We start from the raw sequence: 13,943 nt of genomic DNA on the forward strand, positions 1-13,943 counted from the left end.
GTCAACTAGGTGACAGACTGTCAGAGGGCGCAGTGGGCTATGGAGTAGCTTAAAGATCAGTGAGTAGGGGAGGAGGGTAGCTGGTTGTCTACTGTGATCCTGGTGGCAGCAGGGACTCAGCAATTTGAGGAGGGAGCCACAGGGCTGTCTGGAGGGTCCGGTGACCCACAGGGGAAACAGCCACTGTTTGACTTCCTGAGGCCCCGTGGTTTGGGTCTCAGTGAGTGCTTGCCGGATGAATGAATGAACGAATGACGTGCCATTTAACGTCTAGACAGGCACTGTGCTATGGATGAGAAAAACTTGTGGACAGAGTAGCAATGTGGCCTTCGTGCTCCTGATCACCCTCAGTGCGGTTTTGGGATGAGCCACGGAGAATCAAGGACCAGGGGACCAGGGAGGGGAGAGCCTCAGGTGGTGGGCTGACCGTCCCATGAAATCCTTCTTGTACCAACGTTTCATATTCTGACTGCCAACCCCGCTCTAGATGCCGAAGTGAATGAAAACACTACTATAAAATGGGGGAAATGTTTTTTAAAATTTATTTATTTTGAGAGAGACTGTCTGAGTGTGGAGGGGCAGAGAGAGAGAGAATCCCAAGCGGGCTGCATGATGCCGGTGCAGAGCCCAACGTGGGGCTCGAACTCATGAAACCGCGAGATCGTGACCTGAGCTGAAACCAAGAGTCTTTTGCTTAACCAACTGAGCCACCTAGGTGCCCAAGGAAAATATTTCTGGATCAATCCTGATATCTGACATTCCATATCTGGATCTATCATCTGGATCTGTATCTATACAGAGAGACTGTAGATTACGTGTATAATCTGAATCTGATCAGATAAACATTTGACTTCATAAAATGATGTGTGATACGTAGGACATGTTCCACAGCGACATATAGGCGATGCCTGTGAGGCTCAGAAGAGACTCGGGCTCAGAACTGAATCACTAGCCCCTTGCAGAGCTGCGTCTGAACCTCAGGCCTGAACCCCAAGAATACCTTGTTCTCATTCACTGTGCTCAATGCCCAGGATTTAAAAATATTTAGGGGGAAAAAAGTCATTAAAACTGTTTTAAAAAAAAAAGAAAGAAAAGTAAAGCAGTAGAAAAATGGGGGGGGGGGATACAGTAAGACCAACCAGAAAGCACTGATTGCTCTGTCCCCCAGATAGCTTGTCCCCCAGATAGCTTGTCCCCTGTAAGGACAGGGGATGTGAGATACTGTCAGGAACTCTGGATTGGTGAGGTGTTCCAGTCGTGAGGGTTGTAGAAGATGAGAGCTTCCAGCATTAGGAGATGTGAGCAGAATTGAACGATCCTATTTACTTAAATATCAGAGGACTTGATTCACAGGTAACATGGAAATTGGTGAATATTGCCAACACAGGCCATATCCATCACTGCTATAAAACTTCTTGTGGGAGAGACCCCACTGATAATTGAGTTATCTGGGCATATTTTCTCTACCTGGAAGAGTGCTGGAGATGCTTTTTTTTTTTTTTTTTTTTTTTAGTGGTTTAGAAACCACTTTTTAAAAAGTGGTTTGTAAAATTAATGGGAATAAGAGAAAGGGAGGGAACAAAAAGGAGATAAGGAAGTCAGATATAAAGTGAACATGTATTTTAAAAGAAATCAAAGACAGGGCGCCTGGGCGGCTCAGTCAGTTAAGCGTCCAACTTTGGCTCAGGTCATGATCTCGCAGTTCGTGAGTTCCAGCCCCGTGTCGGGCTCTGTGCTGACAGCTCAGAGCCTGGAGGCTGATTCAGATTCTGTGTCTCCCTCACTTTCTGCCCCTCCCCCGCTCACACTCTGTCCCTCGAAAATAAACATTAATAAACAATAATAAATAAAAGACCAGAAGGTGAAATATACCAAAATGTTACTCTCCTTGGGCAGTAAAATGATAGGTTATATTAATTTTCTTCTTGATAAACTTCTGATGTTTCTAATTTAAAAAAAAATTATGTCTTTATTAAATATTTCAATTCTTGCTCAAGTAATATATGTTCATCAAAAAACCAGGTGGTATGGAGAGACTTCTAATGAAAAATTGCCTCCCTGGCCTCATGCTCCTCAAAGACATTTACTTTCACGAACTTTAGTCATCGTAATATTTGTTGCTCAGAGGGGCACCTGGGTGGCTCAGTGGGTTGAGCGTCCGACTTCGGCTCAGGTCACGATCTCGTGGTTTGTAAGTCCGAGCCCCGCGTCAGGCTCTGTGCTGACAGCTCGGAGCCTGGAGCCTGCTTCGGATTCTGTGTCTCCTTCTCTGTCTCTTCCCCTCCCCTGCTTGTCTCTGTCTCTGTCTCTGTCTCTCTCTCTCTCTCTCTCTCTCTCTGTGTGTCTCAAAAATAAATAAACATAAAATAATTTTTTTAATATTTGTTGCTCAGAATTCAAAATACTCATACTAGTCTCTCTTAAGTAAAAATGTTCCCCATTTTACTTACCATTAAGTAGGAATATGGTCACATGGTTCTAAATTCAAGACCTACGGGGAAGTATATGGTGGCAGTTTTGTGTGCCTTTCATCCCTAACCTCCAGCCGTACAACCCCCCTTGCCACCTTGCCCCCTTGCCCCCATAGGAACCATTGTTATCAATTCCTGCTGAACTGAACAGAGACATTCTAGAAATATTCATGCAGATACAATTAAAGGTGTACCAAAACACATGTTGACTGGGTTCCAAAACTGGTATCACCCACATAGAACAAACTTCTGGGAATAAGAGAATAAAAGGTACAAATCCATTTGGATCAGTAAAATCAAAATGCTAGTCGTCACATACTAAATATAGGGTAGATGGTAGGAGTGTCATTTCCCATTTCAGTTCTCTGTGTTGAAATAGATACGTTGAGGAGGCACGAACTTCTGGAAAGGTCTTTTTCTTAACACACCTTTTACAAACAGGCTTTTGTACCTGTTAATCCTATTTTGGGCAGATCCCCCAAATGCTTTGTTTTCAATTACTGTGAGTCCATTTCAACAATTTTCTGTTGTGTTTTAAAGTTCTTAGCCCTCCTGGGCTCAGAGCGGTGAGAAATGGTTTTTGTCAAACATTCTCTTGTTCTCATTGATGCGGGAGCACTGGATGACTAAAGACAGCTTATCACGGTCATGAACATTTGAGGCTTCAGAGGTGATACTCTGCTTGTACTTCATACTTAGGACTCTTCCCGAATGGGGCTTTTTCTTGAGAGACTCACGACCTAAATAAAATTAAACCACTAAGTACCGTTATCGAATTTGCTTATGTTGTAACTGCTCGTACAGCAAACCTTTCACCTAGAATGTTAAACAGATTCCTCCGCCGAATCTGCCTTCCTAAGTGGCTTAGCCACAGCAGATGGCTTCTGAATCCCATCCCGTGTCCCGAATCCCCTTGTTTTTCCATGGAAGAACTCAGGATCTTTCTATCTCCCTGAAATGTCATTGGTCATTATGTTACTATTAGTAACTGTTTGTCCTTTCTACTTGGAAACTTGTGGCCGTAAATTCTGGGAAATCTTCATAGGTAGCTTCCTCGAAACTCCTCCTCCCCATTTTCTGTTCTCTTGCTGGATCACGTACGGGGAGGTTGAGGCTCATGTCTGTTCGTGGCTTCTGTCATCCTGCCCTTTGGTACTGCTCGAAGGCTTTATCTGCCCACCCTTCCTTTGATGAGGGGTCTTACGGGAACGAAGGTCTGCGGTGGTCCAGGCTCACCAGTCAGCACCCTTCCGGGACAGTGTCTTCAGGTCTGTTCTCTGGGAACATTTAGTTTCTTCAGAAGAGAATCTCCAGGGCCTGCCTGTGGGGGACCAGCCTGGCTGTCAGCACTCTGGAGGTGCACTGGGGAGGGGCCCTCAGTGTCCTCTGTGGTTGTTTGTGGTTGTATTTTTTTTTTGTTATTGTCGTGAAATATACACAGAGTAACCACGGTAACCATGGTTGCCAGGGTACGTGAAATATACACAGAGTAAGGTTTGCCACGGTAACCATGTTCAAGCGCACAATTCGGTAGCAGTGAGTACGCTCACCTTGTCATGTGTCCATCGCTACCCTGCATTTCCACAACTTTTTCACCATCCCAGACCTAAGCTGTAGTAAGTCCCCAGTCCCCTGCCCTCCAGCCCCTGGCAACCTCTATTTTACTTTCCGTCTCTGAATTTGACAAGTCCAGGTACCTCCGATAAATGGAATCATTACGGCATTTGCCCTTTTGCGTCTGGCTTGTGTCCTCAAGGTTCGTTCCGGTTGTGGTGTATGTCGGGAGGGTCCCGTCTTCCCATCCTCAGCCTTCCTCCTAAGTCCTTCAGCCTGCACTTTACCCCCACCTCCACGGGGGCTGGCGTTCCTGAGCGTGGGGCTTGTCGCCTTCAGTCTCTCCAGCGCTAACGTGGGCCACCTGCCAGGCAGGCTCCGGGTGCAGTCCGTCTGCGGCCACCAACGTCACCCTTCTGTTGAGTGTGAGGTGACTCCGTGTGGAAGTTCCCCAGGGCGTGCCGGGAGGACACATCCTGCCTGCTGGTGGTAATCCTCTCGCCCAGGTACTTCTGTTCCACGTGCCTGCTCCTGGCTCAGACCACGTCTGCCTCCGGGTGACAAGTGTCTCCCGGTTTCACCAAATGCAGAGCTGAAGTCTCTATTTCTTGTTCTCCTTGTGTTTTAGGATACATTAAAGGGGGGAGGGGGAGGAGGTGGGGCAAAAGATCCTTACTTCCCTATCCTAAAAGCAAACTGCAATCATATTCATATATGAATTTTCTAAAGAAAATAGAGGGGATCTTTGTGGTTGGGGTTTTGTTTTGCTTTGCTCTTACAAAGAAAAAGGAAGTTTGAAAATGACAAAGTTTCCTGAAGCATCATGTCTTTCCTGGCTGTTTCTTTTTTGAATGTTTGTTTATTTTGGTGAGAGAGAGAGAGACGGTGTGAGTGGGGGGGGGAGGGCAGAGGGAGACACAGAACCTGAAGCAGGCTCCAGGCTCCGAGCTGCCTGCACGGAGCCCAACGCAGGGAATCGAACTCACACACCGTGAGATCGTGACCCGAGCTGATGTCGGACGATGTGGGACGATTAACCGACGGCGACACCCAGGCGCTTTCCTGGCTCTTTCTTACCAGACACGTCCAGCGTGTGAATTGGAATCAGGGAATTCATCTGCTGTGGATACTCACCTTGGTCACAGACGGTGCTCAAAAGAAAGAGAAAAAAAATTGCCCTTTTGGAAGTATTAGGGGGTGGGAAGCTGTGGTCCCATAGCAGCTGCTACTCCCTCGCTCACACGCACAGAGGGCCCCTTGTCTCTAAAGACTCATGGTCTCTGGGGCCTGCTGGGCTCCCATTCAGAGGGGAGAGAGTTGCTAACTCTCCATTCCTTTTCTGTTCTCGGCTGCACTGCGTTTTTCTCCTCCCTGTGCTCCTTCACCAACTTTCAGTCTCTGCTAATTCCTACCCTCTCCGGATTTCACTTCCTGCTCCCTACCCACCTCCCTCTCCTTGAGGGCATCCTCCCCGCTGGGCTGCGTGCCCTTTGAGGACAAGACTCTGTCTTAATCATCTCTGCATCTCTCAGAGCCTAGTGCTAGCTATTCCGTCACCAGCCAATGGGTAACCTCACAACAGAGCAAGGACCAAGTATCAGGTTTAACCTTAGGGTCTGGTTGAAGTCTCCCTGCCCCCCCTCCCTTTCTTCCATAAGACTCCTCATTCGATAGCCTCGTTGTGCTTCTTGATTTATGTGTGCATTCAGATTTCTCTCTGGTCCTCTTATCAAGTCATGTTCCCTCAGGCAGGATGGAGCACACCTGGCCTTTATCTGCATTATGGAGAGTTCTTCAGAGTTTAGGAAAACAGAGAATGAGGAAAGAAAACTCTGCAGTGAGCCAAGCAGGGGCGGGCTAGAAAATCATCTCTTCTGTGGGCACGTTCTGACCGTTTATTCAGCTAGGGTTTCTCCAGGCAGAAAGCAGAAGAGAGGGGATGCCTGAGTGGCCAGTCGGTTGAGTGTCCGACTTTGGCTCAAGTCTTGATCTCATGGTTCGTGGGTTTGAGACCCGCATCGGGCTCTGTGCTGACAGCATGGAGCCTGCTTAGGATTCTGTCTCTGCCCCTCCCTGACATGCGCTTTCTCCCTCTCTCAAAATAAATAAGTAAGGGGCGCCTGGGTGGCTCAGTCGGTTAAGCGTCCGACTTCGGCTCAGGTCTTGATCTTGTGGTCCATGAGTGGGCTCTGTGCTGACATCTCAGAGCCCGGAGCCTGCTTCAGATTCCGTGTCTCCTTCTCTCTCTGCCCCTCCCCCACGTATGCTCTGTCTCACTTTGTCTCTCAAAAATACACAAATGTTTAAAAAATGTTTTTAATAAATTAAAAAAAAAAGTGAAAAACGTATTCCTAAGAAGTTTGCTGGTCCAGCTGCCGTTTTCTATCATCCTGGGTGTAATCCTCCTACCAGGATCGCAGAGCCTCACCCAGTGCCCAAGTAGAAGCAAATACAGAGATTTCAACTGAAATTTATCCAAGTGAGCTTGGCTAGTTACAAGAGCCAGAACAATGCTGGGGTCACATAATTTATGGAGACTGGAACCCCAAGTGAATAGAGTGTTGCACATCGGTCCCTTGGCTTCAAGCAATGACAATAAGTTGAAGTCTTCCCATTAGAACATTCCTGTTACACAAATATCTGAAGCTAGTGTTTCAAAAGACTTGAGCAAAATTAATTCACCGTGTAAATAAACAACTTGCAGGAGATCCTAACTATTGTAAGGTTGGCTTGGATCTTTCCATTTCAAAGACAAGGACTTTTCCAAGACTGAAATAATGATGTCTTCTTTCAAGGGTTTAAAATCCATGCGGGGCCTTCAGTCATTGTGTCCTTAGAAAAAGAAAGGTTAGTTCAGGGCAGAGGCGTTCAAAGGTCGCCGATCATGCCCCACGGTAAGAAATAAACAGAAAGTCTGCTCCACAAACAAAACAAAAGTTTTCACAAAATCGCACTAACTTTTACTACGTGTGGGGCATTCTGATCTTTTCTATTTTATTCTGTTATAATGTATTTTTAAAAACTGGTAGCTCCCTAAAAAAAAAAAAAAAAGGTCAATTTGTTGATCTCAAATCAAATGCATGTAGTGACCCACAATTTGAGAAACACTGATCAGAGAATAAATTCACAAGAAGGCTCTGTTTCCAATCTGGTCAAAGACCTTTCACTTCTAGCCATCTCTTAGAACCTTCTCAGTGACCGCCCCTGGTAAGACCTATGGCTAATGGAAAGGAAATTGTTGTAATGAATGAAACGCCTCGTATGCCGGGTATCAGATGCTACGTGGAAACATTCTGCATGACTCCGCTTTTTCCCTACACGGTCAGGTATCCGCACAGTTGGCAAAACATACAGATGTAGATACCCCATTTCAAACACGGAGGGAAACGTTCTTTTTTCTTCCTTAAAGCTGTTCTCAGGATCAAAGATGGACAGTTGCCCACATGAAAGGCCACCCTTCATTCCCAGTCCTCTTGCAGAGCCCAGTAGGAACGACGAACACTCCCCTTCCCTCACTGGACGTTAAGAACATACACATTCTAGAGTCAGTGTGAGCTCTGCACTGAAGTCTTTTTAGGGGACAGTTTCTTGATTGGGACATAATCCACTGGACTGGCTGATTTAAGGATTTTGACTTCCTTTAGTAAACTTATGTTGAAAAGCTGATTTGAAAAAACTACGTTGGTACGAGATAACGTACGCGAGGATGATTTTTTTTGGTTTGTGTATTACAGGTAGAAGTTGGAAAAAATACCGCAAAAGAAATGGAGATTGAGGGTTAGAATTGGGTTTGGCTAGATCATTTAAGGCCAGTCAAGTCCATTATCCTTTTGCCATTCAAAGGACCTGCTCTGTCTTCTGCTTCTCTCGTTTGCCCGTTTTCACTCTGGCAAACTGAATGCTGTCTTGATCCCCTTTGTAGTAAAAGTTACGCGTTATTTAGTTGCTTACCGAACCCTCCTTAGCCTCCCTATGCATTTGCAAGGGCTGCTGTAACCAAGTGCCACAGCCTAAATAGCTCAAACCACAGAAAGGAATTTTCTCACGGTTTTGGAGGCCGGAAGTCTGCGACAAGATGCTGCCAGGCTGGGCTTTTCCTGAGGCTCCTCGTTGGCCTGGAGAGGGCCATGTTCTCGCTGTGTCTTCGCGTGGCATTTCCTCGGTGCCCACACGTCCCTGGTGTCTCTGGGTCCTAATCTCCTCTTATAAGGAACATCAGTCAGATTGGGTGAGAGCATACCCTCAAGGCTTCATTTTAACTTGATTACCTCTCTCAAAGCCGTATCTCTGCCCCGTGGGCATGTTCTGAGACGGAGGGCTAGGACTTTAACGTGTGAATTTATTTGGGGGCCGGGGTGGGGGACACAGTTCAGTCCATGACAGCGTCTACAGCTCGCTTCAAGAGTGGATGTAGGATGCCGGGAGCGGAAAGACCACTCCAGTGCTCGACCCTCGGTCAGGTTGCTAAATGGTACATTTCTTTTGCTTTAGGGCGAACTAATGCCGACGTGATGACCGCCCTGTCGCAGGGCTACCGGATGCCCCGCATGGAGAACTGCCCCGACGAGCTCTATGACATTATGAAAATGTGCTGGAAAGAAAAGGCAGAAGAGAGGCCGACGTTTGATTACTTACAGAGTGTCCTGGATGATTTCTACACGGCCACGGAAGGGCAGTATCAGCAGCAGCCTTGACGCCCAGGGAGGCTCGTGGCCATCGGCTGGGACGGCTGCCTCATTCGAGAGGAAAACATGACCGTCGCTGGTTGTGCTAGTCTTTCATATGCTAGGATCATCTACCGGCCCTGCTTCCTGAAAGCGAGGCCGAGTTACTCAGGAAGAACACTCTCGACATGGGCAAGTATTCTCTTTCTCATCGGCCGATGCCCACCGGCAGCCGCGCGGACCGCACCCAGCCGGCAACCTTGCTTCGCTAGACCGACGTCTGCCTTCGGAGAAGAAGCCACCTGTTCTGTCCAACAGGCACCCACCTCGGCCTCTTGTTTACAACTCCATGTGGGACTCATGGGCGCAGAGGCCCTCGCAGTGAATCTCAAACAGTAGCAGAGTGAAACTCATTCCTAAAAAGCGAAGTAACCAGACGCAGATCACGACCCTCGTTTGCATTTTCTCTCTGCCTTGGCTTATCTGTTAAAAAGAAAAAAAAGAAAAAAAAAAATTACTAATCCGATCTGTTACGTTTTGCAGCTGAAGTCAGAAGGTTAAAATGGTCTCTCCCAGATTGCAGTGATTTCCCCTGCCCCTAAAGTCTGAGGCTGTTAAAGATTTTCCTTCCACGGAGACGGCTGGGAACTCCCAGACATGAAGCATGCTCTTCTGTTCTGTTTCCTGTAGGAGTGTGTGTGGTTTGTGAGTGTGCACAGATGTCGTGTGTCACCACACAGATCCCACCGACGTCCAGGGCTGGCCCAGACCTCCCAGGAAAGAGAGAAGAACCAAAGGAACTGCTGTACCCTCAGAAGGAATATTTTTAACGGCCCAGCTTTTCAATTCCCCAGTTTCCTATCTGAGAGACTTTTTTGACCATGTACTTTGGGTCAAACAATAAGATTCTAATCTCTGCAGAGCCTTATAAAAGGCCTTCTAAGACATAAGAATTCTCTTTATTGCTTCCAATGATTTGAACGTTATTTTAACGATGAAATGTTAATTTTCGTTGTACTCGAGAAAGTAAAAACGCCATATTTGGGTCTATTTTTGTGATTCAGCCATCTTTTCTAAATTGTGTAAGGTGTGGGTGGGACTATTTATACGAGGATACGAAAGGAACGGAAGTGACTGAAAGGCTCAAATGAGCTCCTGCAGCAAGGGAGACGAGAGGTCTTGTTTACTAAGTTGTTCTACTGTGAGCTTCGAATAGAAAATGCTACGTCACATCGTGTTTCACTTATGCTGTTGTGTATATACCTAATATTGCTGTTTTTTTGATTTTATTTGAATACACCTGGCCCAGTAACATCTCAAGCTTTTTCCTTGTGTCCAACATTTCCAACTCTCGTCAACGTAGAAATGAGTACCAGTTGGGGGAAAATGAGAGGCGATTCCATACAGTTACATCGTTTAAAAAACTTTGACAAGTTCTACCTCCATTCCTTTGAGCGTTTCCAGATTGGAAAACTAGGACTTGACAGTCTGGCTATCCCTTTATGGGGGCCAAATAGGATTTGTTTTCAAATAGGCTTAGCAGGCACCATTAGAATTTCATTTTGTGCGTGTCGCCTAGGTGTTGGGTACCTAGGGGAAGGGATAAAATATTTTACTTTCCTGTGCAATCTTTTTTAAACGTCCTTTTTAAAATATTCTGAAGTTCTTGATTCACAAATGCCATATTCACAGAGGGAGAATGTTATCACCATAGAACGTCTGCACAGCTGATCACTTGATTCACCCACCTGTTCACATTTCATTTCAGAAATCACACGTATGACCCAGCATGTTCTATGGAGAGAAAGTGTAAAGAATCCCTAAAGCAGAAACGTCTAGAAAATTAGTAAGTTTATCTTCGCCCTGTTTTTCTTTTCTCAATTCTGCTTCCTTTCGCCATTTTACGGTCCACTTTTCCCTCCCAATCAAGCATGTGATCTTTTCCTCCATCACCTGGGGCCTCGTCACTCAGTTGCAGGATGTGCTCCTGTCACATCATACCCCATGGACAGCATGGGTCTCTCCCCTCGTCAGTAGGATTCCAGCTGCCTCATGACCGGCAGGCAAAGTGAGGGCCTGGGCAGTGTTTGTATCATCTTGGGGGGGGGGGAGGGGGCGGGGGCGCGGATCAGAATGCCTTACATCATCACATCCCAGCTCATTACTGGGGACTTGAAAAGGAGCATGGCCTCAGGTCCCGCCATTGTTGTTCCGCAGGAGGGCTGTAAGTCACTGTACTTGAGAGGCTTCCCCGGTGGATATCTGGTTTACCCAGGCTTGAGAGTCCCTCCCTTGCTTCGGTCCATATGGCAAGGTTAACTGTTCAAAGGAAGGCCAGCCTGTACTTTCCTCAGATGCCCCCAGGGAGGACAGAGGACTCCTGGAGGACGGAAGAGGGAAAATGTGCCTTTTTCCTCTTTTATGACCATGAAGCTCACTGAATCCAAAGTAAAACTCATAGGCTTGACCCTGGTGTCCTCAGTAGAAGGGACACTCTATAGCCCCTCCAAGGTACCTCCTGGGATTCTGTCAGAACCGCCCTGGAAAAGCATACTGCCCAGGCCTCCTAGGGAAGATAATAAACTGGGGAAGCCTTGATTCCTGTCCCAAGAGTGTGTAAAAGAGGCCAACGAAAGGAAGCACCATATTTATTTACTCATGCAGTGGGATAGCTCAAGGGCACTCAAATGTAAATACAAACACATTTCCAATTTAGCCTGTGGTGATGGCTTTCCTTGTATCTTTTCCTTTGCTCGAATACAAACTATATTGGGGCAGTAGCTGCTGAAAGGCGTTCAGTACTGAAACACCAGCATCGGGGTACGCTTGATTGAATTAAAGCAATTGTTCATCCCATAGCTGAGCTCCCTGGCCTCTGTGAATGTTATTGCCACCTCCACAGCCCGTTAGTTCCTTGTATTCTCAGATGAGATCTCACCACCCATCTTTCCTCCCAGGATCTTTGCTTTCTTAGCAGATTAAGTGACCATGAGCCTTGCCATTCTTCCTGATGGAAACGGCGGTTATAAACCTACAAAGATAACGGTGGTTATAAACCTACAAAGATAACTATACACCCGCCAGTGGCTCGGCGCTCTCTTTTGTACTTGGGCACGTTGCAAAAATTACCTGTAATTCACGCCGTAACCCTTGAAGGTATGGCCCGCGCTATCGCTATTTAACGGCCGAAAACCCAGGTGCATTGAAGGCCACCGGAGGAATAGGCTGGCTTCACATCATGTTGTTTCCTTGTGAGATAAGTGAAAGGCTTTTACAGCAGGATCTCCCTGACTCATTTGAGCATTCCAGGCGCACAAAGGAATCACTTACAAATTGCTTCATTGGAGTCTGCGCAGGTATGAGGGAAAATTTCTGAGTAATTTTAACTTGAGAAGAGAGCTCAGACAAGAGCTCAACTCACTACTCACACCTTTTTAAAAAGACAGTTGAGGGGTGCCTGGGTGGCTCAGTCGATTAAGCATCTGACTTCAGCTCAGGCCATGATCTCATGGTTCAGGAGTTCGAGACCCGTGTCAGGCACTGTGCTGACAGCTCGGAGCCCGGATCCTGTTTTGAATTCTGTGTCTCCCTCTCTCTCTGCTCCTCCCCCACTCATGCTCTGTTTCTCTCTCTCTCAAAAATAAGTACACATTAAAAAAAAAAAAAGATGATTAAAAAAACCAAAGACGTTCTTTCCTAACGTGCAATTCAGACCACGTGGAAGCACTACATTCAATTCTGAACGCTCGATGGTGAATTGTCAAATCTGAACAGCTCTGGAAAAGTCATTTGGATGTGGGCTATGGGGTACGTGAGAAAGAATTGGGAGCATGTCAAGTGTGGAAGTCTTTGGGCAGCCGGGGAGAGCCACACCACGGACGTTTTGAGTTTTGACGTAAAGGAGATAAATGGAATCATTTAAAAACGTTTGCTCTGTCAGAGAATTCATTTTGAATCCTACTTTGTAAGACGTTTTAAACGTGGCTCAGCACACTCCTAATCTCTTTTTTGTCCTTGCACTTCGCTTTAAATAGGGTGCTCGGTGGGCTAACAGTAGTCATTCAGTGCAGTGCTTTACCGAACACTTCCCTGAGGACAGGAAATGTAGCAGACGCCTTAGGGACATGGACGGTGAGTCTCAAATTCCTTGCTTTAAGGAGACAAGTACAGGGATGCTTAATGCCAGAAACCTAGCATACAGGAAAAAAGAGGTGGAAAATGTGAAGAAGATCCTTCCCAGGGGAGATGGCGAAGCTGGTTACAGGAACAGGCGTGGAGATGAAGACAAAAGTCTTCGTAAAGAAGTGGCATCCGGGACTGGCTTTGCAGGGAGACGGGGCGCTGGCAGGCGGACAGGAGACTCTGCAGAGAGAAGCTTCCGAGAAGGGACGCAGCAGGCAAGAGGCAGGGGCAGGGTAGTGTGGGAAACACCAAAGGGCAGAGCCCCCCAGCCCGGTAGAAGGAAGGCCCTGCTACTCAAACTCGAGATCGCGTCAAAATCACCCGGAATTTTTTTAAAACTGGGGCGCCTGGGTGGCTCCATCGGTGAAGCATCTGACTCCTGGCTTCATCTCAGGTCATGATCTCGTGGCTTTGTGGGTTCGAGTCCTGCGTCGGGCTGTGCGCTGGCAGCGTGGAGCCTGCTCGGGATTCTCTCCCTCTCTCTCTCTCTCTCTCTCTTCCCCTCCTCCACTTCACCACTGTCTCTGTCTCTCTCAAAAATAAATTTAGGGCGCCTGGGTGGCTCTGTTGGTTAAGCGTCCGACTTCGGTTCAGGGCACGATCTCGCGGTCCGTGAGTTCGAGCCCCGCGTCGGGCTCTGTGCTAACGGCTCGGAGCCTGGAGCCTGTTTCAGATTCTGTGTGTGTCTCTCTCTCTGCCCCCCTCCCCCCGCTTGTGCCCTGTCTCTCGCTCTTAAAAATAAACATTAAAAATAATTTGAAAAAAATAATAAATGAATAAATTTAAAGAAAAAAGAAAAGATCCATTATAACAGATCACTGCCCCCGACCCTGAGTTTCTAGTTCTGGGGTGGGGGTCTGGGGAGGGACCCAAGAACAGCAGCCGATATTCCTGAGTCTGGACCACCCTTTGAGACCCACTGGACGTACAGGTGCTCAGCAGCTGGGCAACCCAGTCAACTAGGATGAGCCACCTCGTGGAGAAAATATGGGCTCCTGGGTGAGGAGAAGGAACTTTCTTAGAGCACGCGGGTGGTGGCCCTACACATTCGAGGGGGCCTCAGGCCAGGCGG

General features: G+C 47.2%; 1 protein-coding gene across 4 annotated transcripts in view; it reads left to right on the forward strand.

Annotated features, from left to right (window-relative positions):
• Window positions 1-10,003, forward strand: part of LYN (LYN proto-oncogene, Src family tyrosine kinase) — a 125,336-nt gene extending 115,333 nt beyond the window's left edge. For all 4 annotated transcript variants that reach the window (XM_058699612.1, XM_058699613.1, XM_058699614.1 and 1 more), the window contains exon 13: window positions 8,517-10,003. In XM_058699612.1, the coding sequence (XP_058555595.1) occupies window positions 8,517-8,719 (203 nt within the window). In that variant the 3' untranslated portion in view covers window positions 8,720-10,003. The remainder of the gene's footprint in view (window positions 1-8,516) is intronic.
• The last annotated feature ends 3,940 nt before the right edge of the window (window positions 10,004-13,943 follow it).

Source organism: Neofelis nebulosa, chromosome 14 (assembly GCF_028018385.1).
Source record: "Neofelis nebulosa isolate mNeoNeb1 chromosome 14, mNeoNeb1.pri, whole genome shotgun sequence".
Classification (NCBI taxonomy): domain Eukaryota; kingdom Metazoa; phylum Chordata; class Mammalia; order Carnivora; family Felidae; genus Neofelis; species Neofelis nebulosa.